Consider the following 19480-nt stretch of genomic DNA (forward strand, 5'->3'; position numbering starts at 1 on the left):
TAACTAAGCATATTTCACTTTGCTTGTTGAAAACTACGCAGTTCTTAAAAGTTTTTAACTCATTTTTGTAGAATTTATCTAACTCATTTTGTAGACTTACTCAAACTCATTCTGTAAACTTTAACAAACTCATTTTTGACATATTATTTTGTAGACCTTATCAAAAAATTTTTGACAAATTATGATATTATGTCCTTTTAAATACTTTTTGTGCTTAGATATCTATGTAAAAATACTAGAATCGACTCAAAATAAACTAAATAAACAGTCTAAGACGGAATCCATATTGTTGGACGGTAATCGTGGACTAAGAAGCAGTGCTTTGCTTAATATTAGTGGAGAGTACTTCGAATCAATTGACGGATACAATTGTGTGAATAGAGAAAAAAATATATGAAAATTATGTACCAAAGAAGAATAGAATCTGTGTTATATTGTATAAGGTGTTCTAAAATCATCTGCTACGGTTTTAATGGGAGATAGTATTGTGTTGGAAGATTACAATAGTGAAGGATTTTCGTACCCCGGAGTAGTTAATTAAATTTGAGAACATAAAGAAGTTAAATAAACATTGACTCTACTCTGCATAAAGTGGTTCACAAATACGGACGATCGTCAACAGTTTCAAAGACAGTGAAAGAGATAGCTCTTTCATAACCCATTAAAGCCGTGACAGTTTTTTTAAACCTGCTTATATATTTATACCATAAAATAAATTACCTATAGAAAAATAATGATTTACATACCTATTTACAACAAAACATTTTAAAGTGATAGAGATCTATAAAAAAACTCTTGAAATGAATAACTGCTATGCAGTGAAAGTAACTCTAAACAATAATAAATACAATATTTAAATAACAAAATAACGGTTGGTGTTCAATGAATGATATTTTGGCAATACCCTTATTCAATATTTTCAAAGCGATCGTGTTTATTACATTTTACTAAGAAAGTGAATTATGTTTTATTTTAATATAATCCGTAATTTAATTTAATTTTAATACTTCTTTTAATCAAATTTTTGAGCCAATTGTTTTTCATTTAATTTTAAAGTCATCGAAAAATAAAATAATTAAATATAAATATTGAGCTTGTGGCTAGCAAACATTTTGGAATATTGTTATTCAAGATTTGTATGATTTTTTATAGCTTGCAAATATAATGAATAAACATTTATTCATGTTTTTAAAGAATGCTTTTTATTGTTTTTTATTTTTAAGTAAAATACCATATAATCACTTTCTTTGTTTTTAAAACATTATCTAATTTTCTAATAAAATAAGAGTTAAGTCGACACGTATCCATGCAAAGACCGAATTTGTTTCTTTTCTTCTAACTAAGCTAAAATTGTTGACGAACTGTTCTGTCTATTTCTTTTATATCTATGACGTTTTTTTATACCACGACGGTGGCAAGAAAGCACACGGCCCACCTGATAGTACCTAAGTGGTTACCGTGGCCTATGAATGCTTGCAACACTTGGGGTGTTCATGCGCGTTGCCGACCCTAACCTTTCGTATATAAGATAACAATAGAAAATACAATACGTTTGGATCTGTGTTCCACCACACGATGGGTTAAAAAACCTATTTAGGTATTCCCTTCTTGAAGAACCCCATATTGTTGATTGTAGCCTTCTGGGAAATAACTTTCTTGAATGTAAATAGGTACTGTTCTAAGTTGTATGCGGCAAAAAGTTTTTTGCTAACAAAACTAAAACATCAAGAAAATGGTCTTTGCATGACAACGTATTTATTAAGAGTACCTTACTCACGCTTGTCAAAGAAAACGTTACTATCCAAAAAGAACAGTACCCTTAGTATCAGTTTGCTTTACGTTGCGTTTTGATTGGCCGTTGCGAATGAACCAACCAATCAGAGCGCCGAACGCGGTCTCGTTTCGATTACGTTAAACGTAAAACAAACTCGTACTAAGGGTACAAAGAAAGATGAATCAATGTTAAACTGAATTTCCTCATCTTAGACACAATTGGATAACGCAAACGTGATTGTTAACGTTTTCTTTGGCGAGTAATAACTTGGCTTTCTAAAGTACCACCTGGACGCTCCACTATGAGGACTGCGTAGTCCTGGGGTTGCGAGGACACTGCATCAGGTGCCTCTGCCACGGAAGGTCGCGGGCCAACACGTTCGTGAAGCAGTACGGACATTTCCACTCGTCCATGCCAAGAGCTGGAAATTATAATATATTTTTAATTACTGCACCAACTTAATCCAGTCAAAATAATTTAATTATTGGTGGTTGGCCAATTGGTTGGTGAAATGAAATTGTACAGGTAGGGTATATTCATAGAAAAAAACCTAGTTTTACTTAAAAATAATTTTCGGAAGTTACTATAAAGAAATCAAAAGTAAAAGAAACTTTAGGATTGTATATTATAGTTTTCGATCAGTGCAAACGCATTTTAGGATTTTTTATAAGTTAGAAAACCCGCTAGGTATTAAGTATAGAGATAATCTGCAATAAACATATAGGTCACTAAAATGAAATAAATAAAATCACTTACGAATACAGTTGGCATGGTAATCAGAGTCATCAGTCCTGAGAGCGGCTCCACATTTGTGACACGCCTTCCAGCTGCCCTCACTCATTGTGCACTCCTCTGTAATGGTACCAGGTCAGATAATTTAGAAAATAGCAAGTCATTGTACAAACGTAATTAAAAACCTAACTTAGACTATCACAGGCTTTCAAAGAAGAGATTTTGTCATAATTTCCATTTTTTGGTAGGTGGGTTGGAGATCGCAGTTTAAAAGTTTTTAGTCTATCAATTTGTCCAGTCTCGGTCAAGTTTGACCTTATCCTAACCACGAGACTCGGAGCTGTGGACTACCGTGTCTCCGGCTCTGAAACCAGGAGTAGGAACGGGGTGATTTTTTGTCAGTCAAGAGTCTGGCACTCCCACTCGCCTCGCCCAAAGCAGGAGAAGTCCAGTGACTTATCCCACTAATAATAAAAATTATACAGTGATGATTTTCCCCTCCAAAAACATCACTACCACGAGAAGAATAGAATAGGACCTACAAATATATTCTAAGAACCCCTACCGTAACCACATGGCTGTATCTACAATTACCATAAACATATCCTTACAAGCTGATCAATGATATTACCTAAGAGATGAGCGTGCAGCATCCTGGCTTCGAGCGCGACCCGGCAGTGCGGGCAGCGCGCCAGCAGCACGCAGCGCCGCCAGTAGTGCGCCTCCAGCGCCTCCGCGCGCACTCGCCGCCCGCACCACGAACATGTCGTGCTGGGGAAAGGGAGAAATACATGTCTTTCCTTATTGATCTCTATTGGTTTGGCCAAAACAGACATTTTAGACAAGCAATCAGGATCTTACGTACGCAAAATAAGTTGGAAAATGTCATATTATACAAGCAATCAGGATCTTACGTCGCACGATGAATAAGAAAAGCTGTGTTTCTTTATAACCATACATTTTTAGAAAGCACACTAGAGGGAGATTAAAATATCTAGAAGGAGCCTTTCAATTCAGAATTGCTATGGGTCTTTTCAGGCCGGTGGCAGCTTGTCGATCTTCGTGGAGGACTAAGGACGACCTTTGTTTGGCAGTAGACGACCATCATCAGATCATCATGACAAAAACTCATCACCAGCCGAAGCTGGTGATGATGATGGTGATTGGTCTTTTCAGAAGGGTTATTAATTCTAAAAAATGCGCTCAAATTTGATCAGATACTCACTGCAAGCTGATGTTTTCAGGTATGTTTTCAGATACATCTGCGTTGCCAACGTCGTAAGGCTCATACTGATGATGTTCACTGCTCGCAGCCTGGTGCCTTCTCCCTAGGGGCATTAAAATCAAAGGAGAAAATAAACAAGTATTGTCTAATAATACTCTTGAGTTAAGTAGGTACATTCGGACGGGCCGGCTCGACCGGAGTGATTCCACGGCCTCATAGAAAACCGACGTGAAACAACGCCTGGGTTGTGTTTCATTGTGTGAGTGAGGTTACCGGAGTCCCAATTACCCCCCTTTCCAATTCCTGATTCCCCAACAACCCTTAAATTCCCACTTGTAATTGTAACGCCTCTGGTGTTTCAAGTGTCCATGGTCGACGGAAATTGCTTACCATCAGGTGATCCGTCTGCTCGTTTACCGGCTTATTCCATAAAAAAAAAAACACAAAAAAGAAATCCTTACTCAAATACTTACTCACCTGGACTATAGTAACCACTCTCATCCATCTGGCTATGCTCATCAAGATGCAGGTTCCTCAGTCCAGCAACCAGCTTCGGCGACTCCAGCACTCCATCCCTAAAGTAATCAGCCTTCACCTTCGGAGAGTCCAGGCTTCTGCAGTCCGAATCACACCTTAGATCATTTCTGGACATTTGTGGGGAGTCCATTGGCAAGGAATCCATACTTCGAAGGTCATTTTTGGAGGTTTTCGGTGAGCCTAAAGTCGGGGAGTCTCTGTAGTCCAAGTGTAAGGGCTCGTAGACTGTGACCGGTCTCTCTTTGAGCTGTGGCTTCGAAGGTTCGTGGTCGTAGTGGATCATGGAGTGTCTGTTTTCTGAGTTGCGGTTCGTGCGCCGGTACACGACCTGCTCGGATAGTGACTGGCTCTGACTGTGAGATTCTTGGAAGTGTACCTGGGAGAGGTGATGATTGAGGTTTTTTAGGTACAATTTGAGGTTTGAACTGTTGGTGGCCGATTAAAAAATGATCTCACTATTGAAGTCTTTAACAAAATAGTTTATTATATAACTGGATTAGCTAAGTAAAGTTCTGTAAGATTCTACCTTCTGTACTCATAGACGATTTTGTTAAACAATTACTCAGAACTGAGTTAACCATTAAATGACTCTAAGTACGGCAGTTACAACTTTAAAGAAGATAAATTCTACCAGAAAATAATAACTTACTTTTTCAACGCCACTGCCAGAAGCATTGGACCTCGGCGAATGTTTCGGGCTGACAGCACTGTCCAACCTCAGCTTATTATACCCAGGATAGTTGGAAAAGTCCTTCGCAGTAGACCGAGGAGTATATCTCTTTGTAGGGGACTTCTTTAAGCTGCTTTTGGTTCTAGAAGTGGTGTAACTTCCACTGATGCTGGAAGGAGCGAGGGTGGCACCGCTAGCACTTGACGTCATAGACTTCAGGCTGTATGATGAGGTAGCTCCTATTGATGACGTCATGCCTAATGAAGCTGTCATGCCACTGACGGTGGTACCACTCCTAGTGGACTGGGTGACGCTGGCTGTCTCCAGAGTCGAGTCTGCCATTGATTGGTCGTTGCCGTTAAGGAGCTGTTCTTCTGTTGGTGCTTGGTTCAGCATTTTCTGGTTGAAAAAGAAATAAAGAATAGTTAAGTTAGAATTGAAGTCATGATCTTGAAAGACTATTATCACAAGGCTTCATCATCATCATCAAAAGCCATTGCTGACCAAAGGTCTCTTCTCACACAGAAAAGTTTTGAGCATTAATCACCACGCTTACTCAATGCAATGCATGATTCACCATTTGTCAATGGTGTCTAATTAATCTTAGAAAGTACATATAACTGGGAAAATCGACCATCACAAGGCAACATACTTAAGTAATAAAGTTTTGAGCTTACCTGCATATCAATCCTATCGAACTGCTGGAACAGATGCCTATAGATCAGGTTCCTCCTGGTGACTGCATCATCAGGCGGCAGCTGTGCTCTCACCACGCGAGGAGACCGCGCATACGCTGCCAGCAGTATACGTTCAGCGGCCGCTCGCACTGAACCAGCTGCGTGCTGCGCTCCTGCAGCGCCACATTCTGCTAGACGACGGACTGTCAAGCCGCTGGAAAATCATGGTTATATGGTGATATATTTTGTTGGTGACTAAGGTTGAAGCTAGCTTTAGAGTCGTAAGCACTTCTGATGATTTAAAAATGATGATGATTGTAGTTTCCAGTCGAGAGTTGAAGATCGAAATCAGTGACGTATTATTATAAAGGCGATGAAATGATGATGATGACGATAGGTAGTTTCCAGGTCTATTTGATGTTCTAAACACGATTCTTCCGGAACTGCGGACTGCCTAGCGGGTTACCGGGGCTCCGGCTAAAAACCAGGAGTATAGGAACGGGGTGGTTTTTAGTCAGTAAGAGTCTGACACTTCCTCTCGCCTTGCCAAGGCGGGAGAAGACTTGAAGGATTTTTACATCTCAAAAAAAACACTATCCGTTATGTAGCGTGCTTGGAAATCTACTACAAAAAAAAATCAAGTCAATACACACACATTTGATAATATAATGTTAAGATCCGGACTCTCAGATCAACAAATATCCCTTTTCCTAATTTGTTCTTCTTCGTGATTAGACTGTTCAATGTACAACATCTATTTCTATTGTATTAAAAACTTAAAGGTAATCCAACCTCCTTCCATTGACCTTCCGCCCACTGACAGACAAATATTCACTCGACCGCAAAAAAGTTAAAACAAAAGAAGCCTTTTGTTCGATTGTAACTCTCAGAATGGGACGCGCTATTTCAACTTGTTTCTCATCGGGGATATAGCTCAGTGGTAGAGCAATCGACTGCAGATCGATAGGTCCCCGGTTCAAGTCCGGGTGTCCCCTCAAATCGTCTTTTTGTGGAAAGCCTGGATGTTTTTATAAATGTTTATTTTATCTTAGCGTTTTCATCCTATGTTACAAGCAGTATTTGTTAAATATTTTGAGCTAAATCTTTTTAAAATTGATAGACTTTAAGACAATTTCTAGCATAATTTTAACACGTTATTGAAAAAAATGGCTTCTTACCACAATTTTTAAACGTTTTTAGTCAAGAAGTATAAAACATTTTATTTAAATATTTACGAGTATTTTATAATGCAGTTTTAGCATTGTCATATAAATTCATGGTGGGACGAACTTGACACCTACGATAAGGATTGGCCGCAGAAAGCTCTGCACAGAGAGGAGTGGAAGGAGGGTATGGAGGCCTTTGACCTGCAGTGGGACGACCATGGCTAATAAATAGATTACTATAATATAAAAATAAGTCGGATTATCCTTCCTGACGCAATAACTCCAGAACGCATGAGCCGATTTCCACGGTTTTGCATTCATTGGAAAGGTCTCGGGCTCTGTGAGGTTTATAGAAAATTCAGGAAAAATTTAACAATGGTGGTGAAATGGAGTTCGCCGGGTTTGCTAAATGATAAATGATATTTATTTCTGTAAGTATGTTATAAAATAACACTTTTACACGTCAATATTTCAAATAGCTAGATGACGCCGGCATTTCCTATCCGACTACTCTGAGAAGAAATGCCGAAACAAACTCAGAGGTCTCTTTTAAAGTCCAGACAATGAAATAGATAGAAGATAATGTGAGTGAAACGTGAAAGTTGATTCTGTAGTGGTCTTTAGAGGAAAGAACCACAACAGTATGAGCTAGTTAATATAGATTCTCACCTATTCTTATCAGTGGAGATGCCATGGCTGAGAATGAGCTGCTCCAGCATCTGCAGCCGCGAGAGTGCCAGGCGCGGGTGCATGGAGGCGGCCACGGGACGCACCAGCTGCTGGGGGATCAGGTGGAGGCTCCTGGAAGAAGAAAGAAGAATATTAACAAAAAGAAGAATATATTAGTAAAGTTCTACTGTCATAAAACTAGATACGATGTTGTTTATAAAATGTATAGTATATACTTAGTTTAAAAGGTATTTTTTCTGCAGGAAAACTTGGAAACCTCATAGAACGAAAAAATAGAAAATGCTCCCTTTTAAAGCCCATTACGGATTGTCGGTAATCGAATCCCGACATCGGCGAGTGCTACGTCTCTGTGCTAAGCGACGCGCGAGCTACGGTGTGTAAGCGCCAGGCATCATCGGGCATGATCGAGACGATTCGTTCAATAGCTATAGACCTCTCTCCGGGGCCACCGTTTTGTGTATTCTAAATTTTTTTACTAGTTAATAAATTCAATTGTAATCATTCAAATACAGTCTCCACTCATTTCACATCCAGCTTGTAAACCTAATTGCTGTACCTACGCAAGACGGATAGACAATCATCAAAGTTAGATAGACAGACAGGATAGACAATCATAAAATTTAAAGAGTGGTACAAAATGGTACCTCTAGATGTATTTGTTTTACCTGACTTGAGGACAATCAGCCACGGTAAGCACGGTGTGCTGTGCAGTGGAGTGCACGCGCGGTGCAGGGTCCCCGCACGCACGGAGCAACTCTGGCAACAACTTCTCTAGACAACGACCCACCTCTGCAGCACATACCCTGGAAATAGTACCTTAATGCAATAACTATCATAAGACATACTAAATTAACTAAAAAATCACGGTTTACACACGTACAGCGTAGGTACGTAGACGACGTCGCACAATCTACTCGGTGTAGGCTGCTTATGATAAAGAGTCCCTCTGTGACTCGAAACTAGTAGAGCTTTTCTCCATTGAGGTACATGAGTAAACCGTGTTTTTTTAGTTTATACATTCATTATAGAAGGAAAGAATCATTGTTAGGTACGATCACGTGGACAGTGAATAATGTATTGCCCGGATACTGGTGTATGCTATACGATACTATGAGAAATCAGTTCCGCAAAAATAGGTTTCCTAGCAACCCTCTCTCTTGGTCCTTTAGTCAATCATTCTACTCAAGATGTTTTTCATCTCCGTTTAACTTGTCTTACAGCCGATTAAGGCTACCTTCTCTCCAACAATATAGAACCAACTGAATATGGAACTAGCTCGTAATTGTAACACCATCTAGTCATTTTTCTAAACCTCAAATAAACCTGTACAAACTAAATCCTCACCTATCAGGAACAAACTCCTTGAACAGCACCTTGACGACCTCATTAGCCTGGCTGTAGACAGAGAACACCTTGTCCCTCAGCGCCCTCTGCAGCAAGATGGCGGCGGCCCTCGCTGTCTTGTTGGGAGACGTCTTGGTACTCCCGTTGGATGGAGACGAGAGCTCTGCTCGGAGACGGGACAGGCCTTCTTCTTTGTCCAGGTAGTTCTTTGAGTAGAACTTTTCTACCTGTGGAAGTGTGAGGTGGATTTGTTTATTGGGTGTAGTAAACGTAGAGTATATTTTTATAAATGGAGAAAAGCTCTACTAGTTTCGAGTCACAGAGGGACTCTTCATCATGAACAGCGTGCGCAGACGTGGTGTCTCGAAACTAGTAGAGCTTCTACTAGTTTCTCGATTAATTTACTTGAGTTTTAGTTAAACGTAGAGTATTTTTTGTATAGTATTAGAGAATTTTAATGTAGCATCGGTAAAGTCTGATGGCTACTCCGTTAGTTGAGGAGTCACCAGCACGACTGCTGAACAGTTAGATTGCCAAGTCTTTCGGTTTTTCGAAATCTCAATTTTTTAAGTACCTGGGTTTATTTTCTTAATACATGCATTCATGCATCCATCAGTTGTTTTTTATACATGAACAGAGATCCACCAAATGAATCCTTTATAAATTTTTCTAGTATCAATAATAATGAAGAGTTCCTTACAAGTGGATAACCAAATATCAGTATAGGTAACGCAGCGTGCTTCCTCTCCCGATCGTTCAGTTTATGAGGTGGAGCGGTGCGGGAGTGAGAGGTGGCCGCGCTCCCTCCACTGCACTCCTCCTCACGAGCCTCCCGGAGATACTCATTTGTATGGGAGCTGGAGACAAGAACATCAATTCATTTAAAATGTAATTGGTTACTCTGAACCTAAATTTCAATGTTTTTTCTCTCAAGGCTCAAATTGAACCTAGAATATACGTAAAGGTTCCGAATTCAATACTTTTGTGGAACAAAGGGGTAACCCGTTACCATAATACATAGTATGGGTAACAAAAACAACTCTATTAAAGAAAGGCCAAATTAAAAGTAGCCTTTACGGATGAAAACATCTTGTTATTGTAAAGACATGGGTTCGAATCTCCGAAGCTGCGGACAACGTAACAGATTACCGGGGCTCCGGCTGCAAGCAAGAGAAGGAACGGGGTGGTTTTTAGTCAGTAAGAGTCTGCACTCCCTCTTGCCTCGCCCAAGGCGGAAGAAGCCATTGGATGATTTTACCCCTCAAAAAGGAAAGTTGAAAACTCACTGCCTCAATGCTGGTAGTAGTCGCTCTTCGTATGCTTCGAACGTAGATCGTGGACCAGCACTCTTGTTTCTACGACGTACTACAGAACCTGCAATACAAAAACATAATTAAAGTTTTTAATAGATCTACTTTTAGTTCAACTATTTAATTTTGTAAAAATCGAGTAATGTTACCCATAAAGGTATTTTAAATATTATCTTCCTTATAAAAAATGTTGCCCCAACCAGGATGTTCTTCTTTGTCGTGGATGCATTTACATAATATATACAAGATCACATGCACATGACACTTAGACCCAAAACACCAATTTATCGATCACACAATGATGAAACCGTGCGGGAATCGAACTCGCCACATGTTCCGCGGTAGCCAGTTGCTCAGCCACCACGTCAACCGTGCAGTCGATTATAATCATCTAATCATTGACGTAATGTAAGCCCACTTCATTGACGCTTTTTCTTAACATCTTGAATACAATCTTCTTCTCTCAAATCATAGCCTTACCATCTTACACTCCATAATTTGCCTGCTTAAAATTATTATTATTATTCTTTCTCCCATTTAGTTCATCTTTCTCACCATTAGCAGCATTAGGCGTGATACTCCTCCTGGGGCTGTCAGTCTCTTTCCTCAACTCTTCTTCTTCTATCTTCTGTACTTCTTTACTCTCTTCTGGCATCATCTGGACGGGCTGTTGCACTGGCTCGGGGTATGAAGGTGGAACTTCTTCTTGTAACGTTGGTTCGGGTGACTGGAATATTATTACATGTTGTTACAAACCTTTTTGTAAGCCTTCGACCAACTATGATGAATTTGATAACCATTTGATCGAAACCAGACAGTACCCTTAGTATGAGTTTGCTTTACGTTTCGAATAAACCCACCAATCTCCCTCTCGTTTCGATTACTTTTAAAGAACACTCGTACTAAGGGTAAGATAATATAAAATTTTCATAAAGAATTTATATCATAACATTATCAACACCAGGTATTAAAAAAGAGATACAAACACCAACATATATCGCAAAAGATGCTGTTCCTCATGATTTACGCACGTGGTTAATACTCACTGACTTACAGAAGACTTCAAAGAAATACTCTATCTCAATCTCCTTACCGGCTGCATATCCTGAACATCTTCTTCTTCCTCCTCCTCTCCATTCACATACTCTGGCTCCTGAATCTCGTTCTCTTCTCTTTCCTGTTCTATCGGTGGTACTGGCGAGGGTATGTCCATGCTGAGAGACCCTGCGGCCACGGACGGCGAGAGATGGTGGGAGAAGTCATACTCTTGTGGCATTGAGGAGTCGTTGCGGCGGTCAGGCTTGAAAGGAAATGGGGAAAGTATTAAATAAATGCAGAAAAGATCAAGTTTCGAGTCACAGAGGGACTCTTCATCATAAGCAGCGTACGCAGACGCGGCGACGTCAAGCAGTTTAACGTGATTTTCAGTTAATTTAACATCGCACGATAGTTATTATAAAAAAAGAGAAAGTATTGTGACTGACAAAAATATTCGTGAATGGTGTACTGAAGAATCCTCATAAAGCTCAGCACTGATTCAATAATTTTAAACCGTTACGGGAACCATTGGGTGTTGTTGTGGGTATCATCATCATTATCATCATATCAGCCACAAGACGTCCACTGCAGAACATCTCCAATCACTTCCAGATAGGCTGTTATGAGAATAGCTCCCCTAAATCTTAGGTATACAAAGTCCTGTAACAACTCACTCCATCCTCCTCAAACAGTCTACAAAGCTGTGGATCTTCCTTCACTCCACACAGGGCATCAGCTATCCTGTCCCGCATCCTCCTCGCCAGCTCGAAGTCATCCCGCGCAGCTGCAGTGCGCTTGCGTAGCCGCCACCGACCAATACGAATGCCGGCTGAGGCAAGCGCAGCGCCCGCTGATTTCAAACGGCGAGCGTATTCGAAGCGTTCCTCTGGAAGAATATTAAAGGTTTTGGTTGTGATTTGTGTAAAATATAGAAACAACATGAAAGTACTCATATGTCAATTTTTGTAACGTTTATTTAGTAATGAAATCCGGAGACTTGAGCAAAGAAATAGTTGTCTGTTTCTGCGAATACCATAGTATAAATAATCTTGTATTCGATTATCATTCTGTTTAGTGCAAATTCTAGTTTAAGATCACCTTTTTCAAGGGTCATTCTCCAAAACGGGCGTATTCGTGTGCTCACTCTGGTGGTTTTCAGAAATAGCAATTTGATGGTAATTATGTACCTCGCTAAAAAGAATGATATTTAAACAATATTTTCTGTTATTTTCAATGAGATACGAGACGAAAATAAGCCCGTTTTGGAGATGGACCCTCAAATATCAAAAAAGTTGTTAGGTAACGAACATTTGGTTCTATTAAAAAAATTATTAACCCCAAATTAAATCTACAACTCACCACTAACAGCGACCTTCTTCTTTTCATCAAGCATCCGCACCAGGTCAGCGATGTCATTGTCCACATACATGATGAAGGCCAGGTCATCATACGGCGAGTACGCCGGCTCCTTGCTGACAGGCTGCGCTGGGGGAGTCTCCGTGTCCTCCACTTCCTCACCAAGCACGTTTACAGCCATCAGAGCGACCTGATCATCTTCCTTCGCTGGTGGATGTGGACCAGACAGTTTGAGTTTAACGAAGCGAGCTATTGTTGGTTCTGGAAGAGCGGCAGATCTACAAGAAGATGACAGAAGAATATATTAGTCTTCTACTATATAAGTCGGGTTTTCCTTCCTGACACTATAACTCCAGAACGCACGAACCGATTTCTACGGGTTTGCATTCGTTGGAAAGGTCTTGGGCTCTGTGAGGTTTACAACGAAGAAAATTCAGGAAAAAATCAAGAGGAAAGCAGGAAAGCAGGTAAAATTGGTGGCGAAACCGAGTTCGCCGGGTTTGCTAATAAATTATATTTCTCCGTGTGCTCTTTTAATGCAATATTTCATGTATAAGCGGTTGGATACCTCACCTAAGTTCCCGAGTCCTGGCTTGCTGAGCAGGTCTGGCGAGTGTGACTTTCCCGACGCTGGTGTATGTAGCTCCACATGGAGTAGCAGCTCCTTCCGACACCAGCCCTCCGGATACCAGGACTTCGACGCTTGACGCTGAAATGTGAAATTTAAAAGGGGTTCTACTAGGTTTCAGATTTTTTTATGGGCTAGGAGTAAACGAACAGATGGATCACGTAATGGTAAGTGATCAGCGCCGCCCATGAGAATCCGCAACACCAAAAGAGTATAAGTGTATTGGAGAAGGAAGAACCTACAGTAACTTCATCTACCCTTTAAAACACTTCGCTAACGTTGTTTCTCATCGGTTTCCTGTGAGCACTCATGTGTGACTCTGCTCGAAGCAGCACATTTGTATAAATATTGTAGGGATCAAGGTTCTTCAGATGGTATGCTACTTACGTATAAGCTGATGATGAGCCAACAGCTGCAGTTTGTGGACCGAGGTGACGCGGGCGAGGCGGAGGAGCAGCTCGTGAGGGGGGGTGCCCTCGCTGCGCCAGCCGCGCGCCGCCGGACCCTGGGCGTTCAGCTCGCATGCTGGGTAGGAACTGTCTTCACCTGATCGAATATAAATGGAGATTCTCGTGTATTTGTTGGTGTGTAAGTAACTTAAATGGAGCTTTTTGAAACTAACTGCTTGTCGTTTATTTTGGTACGGCTTTTTTCCTGTACCCTTAGTTACGTTACGGTTGGTTTATTCGCGCCGGCCAATCAGAGCGCCGACTGCACTCTCGTTTCGTTTTCGTTCAACGTAAAGCAAAGTCGTACTAAGGGTACTGAATGCCCATCAGATAGAAAAAGGTACAGATATTTTTAATATGTACTTTTCACTAGTTTTCATCAATCATGAGTCCACTTTTCACCAGCCTTTCAATCCTTGGTTTTTGAACGGACGAACTTATTCCCCATCATGACCTTGTTTTAGGGAGGGGGGATAATCATCCAATGACTTTTGAATGAAGTGAGGGAGTGACTAAAAACCACCTAGACTCTTACTGACTAAAAACCACCCCGTTTCTACCCCTGCTCTTTGAGCCAGAGCCCCGGTAAACCCAGTAGGTAGACCGCAGCTCCGGGTCATACTTATATGTACATTCATGGATAAAATAATCAATAGAAAATTGCCCCTTCTTGTACATGAGCAACGATTTAATAACACAGAAATGCTGTCACGTTAAGTATTTTAATTGCCCTCGAGTGGCAACTAATAGTTATGTTAGCTATGTACATACTATACATACCTACTGTAGTACTTGTACATACGAGTAGGTATCGGTCGACCGACTGACCGTGGCATGTTCGAACCTCGACTTTGTTTGATATTAACAGTGCTTTTCAATGCGTTTGGCTTCAACCAATCATATTCATTGGTAACTGGTGGAACTGTCAGTGGATTCGGTCACATAGTTTCACAGCTTAGCTATTACATCTTCGTAGCATAACTACATAGCACACCTCTGGTTGAGAGCACCTTTAAGTAACAAACAACGACAACGCTTTCAAAACATAAAACCTTACTCATAAGGGTCAATCTGAAAAACGAGCGTATTCGTGAGATCGCTCTGGGTACTTTTCACATATAGATATTTAATGTTAATTATCTCATTGAAAATAAAAACATACTATTTGAATATCATTCTTTTCAATGAGTAGAATACCTACGCCCGTTTTGGAGATTGGCCCATAAATATACTTCACTAGCTATCTTCAGCCCACCCATTCTGGCTACATAATGAAACATTACAGTTATGATGACACGACAGACAGAAGCCCCGTCAACAATAATACATAATATTGGACGTCGAACAATTTGTATCGATTGATGAAGCCAGTCCCTTACATAATTAATGACTGGCTAGTCTACAACGGGCCGCAATACAAGCTATACCATTGCTCATCCATTTCTAACCTTATTCTTTCAATAGTATGGATGAAAATATTTTTGTTCTGTTTGGGAAGTATGACGTGCTGGCAGAGTGAATAGTCTAGTATTGGTCGCAAATAAAGCTATACTATTGGTGATCCATTTGTAACCTTATCATAATATTGGTAGGGTTGAAAACATTTTTGTTTTGATAGGGAAGTTTGACATGCTGGTAGTGATTAGACAGTATTGGTCGCAAATAAAGCTATACCATTGCTGATCCATTTCTAATCTTATATTAATAAAGGTATGGTTGAAAATAATTTTGTTCTTTTACTGAAGTTTGAAATGCTGGCATCGTGAATAGCATTGGCCGCAAATCAAGCTTCACTATTGTGTCGAACTTGGTGTTAGAGTTTCAACCTTATTATTATATGGAATTATGATTGGAAATCTATCAAAGAAAGAAACTGTATGTTCATGTGCTAGTTGTCTACATTAGTCGATGTTATACAAGTCACGAACAATGTCCAGTTGTGAGCTATATTTGATTGATTACTTTTGTAATATTCACGTCTCTTATTGATTTTAGGCCTACATAAAGGATAAGTTATTAAAGCCCTGTATAAATGATAAATGATATTTATTTCTGTAAATAGATTATAAAATAACACTTTTACACGTCAATATTTCAAATAGCTAGATGAGGCTATAGATGAGAATATTACAAAACCTTGACGAACATGGGGTCTCGAGTTCGATTCCCTAGTCGGGCAAAGTATTACAGGTCTATTTTCGGTTTTCGAAAATTTCTCAGTAGTAACACGGAGTCTGTAAATGTGTTCGGTATATGGCAATATACTCACCTCCCGTTACATGGGACTTATAACACAAAATTAAATGGTGAAAAGTGGATGTATACATTGTATAGCGGCATTACGTGCCGTAATGCGCACCTCTGCCTAACCCTTCGGTAGGGAGGTAGGTCACATCACAGGGTCACATACTCCGTACAAAGACATCGAGAATTTCATAATCGAAAACACAAGCACGTGCCTACCGTGAGGACCCCCTCACGGTAGGCAATAATTTTTTGGCTTCCCGACTATAACAGAAGAACTTCTTTCATAAAACTAGTTAAAATCTCAATTGTCGGTGATTGGTCGGCTCGTTTGTCGCCCTATACTATATAAAAACTATACTTTCCCTCAGGGCTCGCCCTAAAGCCATTAACCAACTTGAAAAGTATAGTAAACATCAAACAATTAACTCTTTCGACTGTAAACAACTTCTAATGAATTGATAGTACAATTCCATTAAGCTAATGGTCCAACCACCGGCCGTACTTAGGCACTGAATAACAGTTTAACCCCTAACATCAAAAGTATTGGAAAAAGCACTCAATTCCAATGTGGTTAAAGCTCGTTTTCATTTGTAAATGTTTGTTGAGTTGATGTATTCGCTTTTTATTTCAACGCTGGTTGCCTATGAAATATGATTCCTATTTCAAATTGGTATTTGTCAAAGGAAATGTTTATTGTGACTGGCAGGTTACATTTGTTTGATATTGTAAGGGGTGATACGTTTTCTTAAATGAAATTAATGAATGTTATTTCATTTCTACGACTAACGATGCTTTTTACCAGAGATGTACTATGCTACGTTGCTGTGGATGTGTTTAGCTTCCACCAATCATATTATACATTGATACACATAGCTTAGCACTGGTGGAAACGGACTCAGCTAAGCTAAGTTTTTTTATGGAAAGATGCGTATTATGGATGCGTGCGATAGATTTGTGCTATGGATGGCATTTAAAAACTTATAGAATAACTGATCTGGTGTTAACAACTCAAGCATTGTATCCATGTTAGTTTTACAGGGCACTTATTTGTTATTTATTGGTTTTTCTAGAGTGTAACAATGAAGCCGGGTATATCGTAAAACTCCGATCCCCGAGAGACGGGCAGCTGTGGGCAGTAACATCCTCTTAACTGTCTACTAAACTTTTGGTGAAATTACTGCTTTTCCCAATCCGACTGTCAAGTAGCAATAAACTTTTTCTTATTATGGGTCTGTAGATACCCTTAGTACGAGTTTGTTTTACATTGAAAGGAGAGCGCGTTCGGCGCTTTGATTGGCCGGCCCGAATTAACCAACCAATCAGAGCGCCAGTGTTTAATTTCGATATTGTTAAATTTCGTACTCTTGAGTTGCAACCCTCTGTGCCCTTTGCATCCGTATTGCGTGAATATTGAATGAACTAATATTAATAACTGAGTTTGGTTTTATATTCCGTACACTGAATGCTATTTTAACAGCTACGATTGGGGTTGTATATTTGTTTTGACATTGAATTATTAATGAGATTTTAGTCGATTGAAATTGCATTGACATTGAAATTGGTTTCAGGAGGCGGGTAAGCATGCAGGCTTCTATTAAATTTATAGTCCTTTACAAGACCTGGAAGAACAGCCAGAAGTACCTAGCCAAATGTATTCCACTCTACCGCCAACACGTCTAAATACTAGGTAAAATCAGTCAGTCTTGATTAAAAATTATTTTACTATTCACTAATTCATTATTTAGTTTTTTATATTATTGTAAACTTAAAATCATATGCGTGCTGTGGCTCATAATTGTAAATACAGATTATTTTATTAACCTAAGATAGTTTGTATGTAACTGTTATTTTCATTGTGCAATATTGCTGTATTTATGTTGGTGACACTTAATAAATAAATAAAAGCGATTCGATACAAGCAAAGTGCAATTCTGAGAAGACTACTTATAAGACATGCATTTTCAGCCAATCGCGATATCACTTCTAACAATAGAGAGAGACACTATTGTCATGCACCGGTCACAAATCCAGACTCAATTGGCGATTTCCTAATTGGAAACCCCTATTGGGGCATCAGACTTTTAGAGCGACTGTTGTGAACTTGATTGTAAAAGAGTAACCTATGAAGTTTCTTGCTCGTTTTTCTTCATAGAAATCTACACTTTAGAACGAGCAATAGCTTTACTAACCGACAGACAGACATTTTTAATATTATTATATTTGCTTTCACTTTCAAAAGTGTCTTCCCGGCCTATTTGAAAAGGGTAAATTTTGACTTTGACTTTCTCTAAAACAAACAAAATTCAAATCCTTATCAGAAAATACTAGACCACTTAATTTACCTCATATTCTTGAAACATTTATCATAGTAACGTAGTAATCAGCAATAAACCGCTGAACGAAGATGAATGAAGATATCGGAGAGACAGATAAGTAGATAGATAGAGACAGAATAATACTTAAAGGCTACCTTTTTATCCCAATAATGCGGACGAACCTTCAAAGCTTTAAATTAAAAATAAATACTGAGATACAATACAAGATCCGTAGCCAAGAACAAAGGTTACCGAGGCTCCAGGTCAAAGCAGGAGTAGGAACGGGGTGGTTTTTAGTCAGTAAGAATCTGACACTCTCTATCACCTCAACCAGGGCTGGAAAAGTCATTGGTCATTTTTACCCTTTAAAAAAGATATAAGACAAGATGCTATAAGCTAAACAATAAGATTTAGGTGCCTTATTATCTACTTACTTAGTACCTAAGTTAAGACGTGGCATTCCGCCTACATAATCAGCTTAGGTATCTTTATTCTCAGAATTCTAGACTGCAGTTACTACTTAGCTAAATATTATTTAGGTTCTATGATTAGGTACATTAAAAGTGCATTTACATGGTATAATTAATAATAGAATGTATATTACGAAAAGCCGGTCGTTCGCAAGTTCTTACAAGAAATTACAACACCATGTAACTAACGATTCGTGCATAAAAAAATATAATTAAAAAACAAATACTCACTTGTCGCATAAACAACGTGGAACGGTATACGTTTTGGCATTTTATTTAAAAAAATATATTACTTTAAATTAAATAAAAAAAAAACAACAACCACAGCCTATCTCTTCATTTTAAACTTCAATAAGATATTCACTTCCATCGTTACGTTGAATATTTTAATAACAAAACACTGTCAAATTAGAAAACTGATTATTTTATGAAGATACATGGTTTTCTTATTACGTTTGTAGATTATTACATTTTACGGGAAAGCGGTTTTAGTTGAGAATATTGTGTGGACTGATAGCAAGAATAATAATGTAGAAGAGTGAAGTTGTTTCGGACTGAGGGATTGTAGAATAATCAATATTCGCGCGGCTGAATTCGCGGTGGTTTCCCGCGCAGGCCGCAATGCTCATGTTGGTAATAACGCCATCTAGCGTTCGAGGTGCGAAAACAAATGGAAAACGTTTTTGTAGGGGTTGATGCGTAGGTTGAGAGAGGGTTGAGTAAGTTTGTAAAGTGTTGCAGGTTCAATGCTCACTCATAAAACTATTTATATATTCGACCAACCACTTGTTTCGGTTCTGGACTTAGATTAATATACGTTTCTTTTACTACAAGTAAAAATATTTGCAAACT

General features: G+C 39.2%; 1 protein-coding gene and 1 non-coding gene across 2 annotated transcripts; one reads left to right on the plus strand and one right to left on the minus strand.

Annotated features, from left to right (window-relative positions):
- Positions 1–1944: 1944 nt before the first annotated feature.
- LOC118277599 (centrosomal protein of 104 kDa) lies at positions 1945–19330 on the minus strand. The gene is made up of 19 exons (XM_050696512.1): positions 18860–19330; positions 13535–13693; positions 13093–13228; positions 12523–12797; positions 11838–12049; positions 11219–11425; positions 10681–10852; positions 10102–10189; positions 9516–9672; positions 8816–9042; positions 8137–8274; positions 7451–7582; positions 5616–5829; positions 4918–5337; positions 4209–4644; positions 3732–3834; positions 3138–3277; positions 2531–2626; positions 1945–2195 (listed from the first exon to the last, which is right to left on the minus strand). Exons 1-19 carry the CDS (start codon positions 18897–18899, stop codon positions 2074–2076), a joined length of 3474 nt encoding a protein of 1157 aa, XP_050552469.1. The 5' UTR covers positions 18900–19330; the 3' UTR covers positions 1945–2073.
- Positions 6539–6610, plus strand: Trnac-gca (transfer RNA cysteine (anticodon GCA)). Its single transcript has one exon. It is a non-coding gene; the product is annotated as a tRNA-Cys (tRNA).
- Positions 19331–19480: the final 150 nt, after the last annotated feature.

Source organism: Spodoptera frugiperda, chromosome 10 (assembly GCF_023101765.2).
Source record: "Spodoptera frugiperda isolate SF20-4 chromosome 10, AGI-APGP_CSIRO_Sfru_2.0, whole genome shotgun sequence".
NCBI classification, from domain to species: Eukaryota; Metazoa; Arthropoda; class Insecta; order Lepidoptera; family Noctuidae; genus Spodoptera; species Spodoptera frugiperda.

Coding starts and splice junctions, on each gene's coding strand:
- LOC118277599 (XM_050696512.1), bottom strand. CDS start 18,899: ATGCCAAAACGTATACCGTTCCACGTTGTTTATGCGACAA. Junction 10,190..10,680: donor CACGCCTAATGCTGCTAATG/GTGAGAAAGATG, acceptor TTTGTATTGCAG/GTTCTGTAGTACGTCGTAGA. Junction 3,835..4,208: donor GAGTGGTTACTATAGTCCAG/GTGAGTAAGTAT, acceptor TAATGCCCCTAG/GGAGAAGGCACCAGGCTGCG.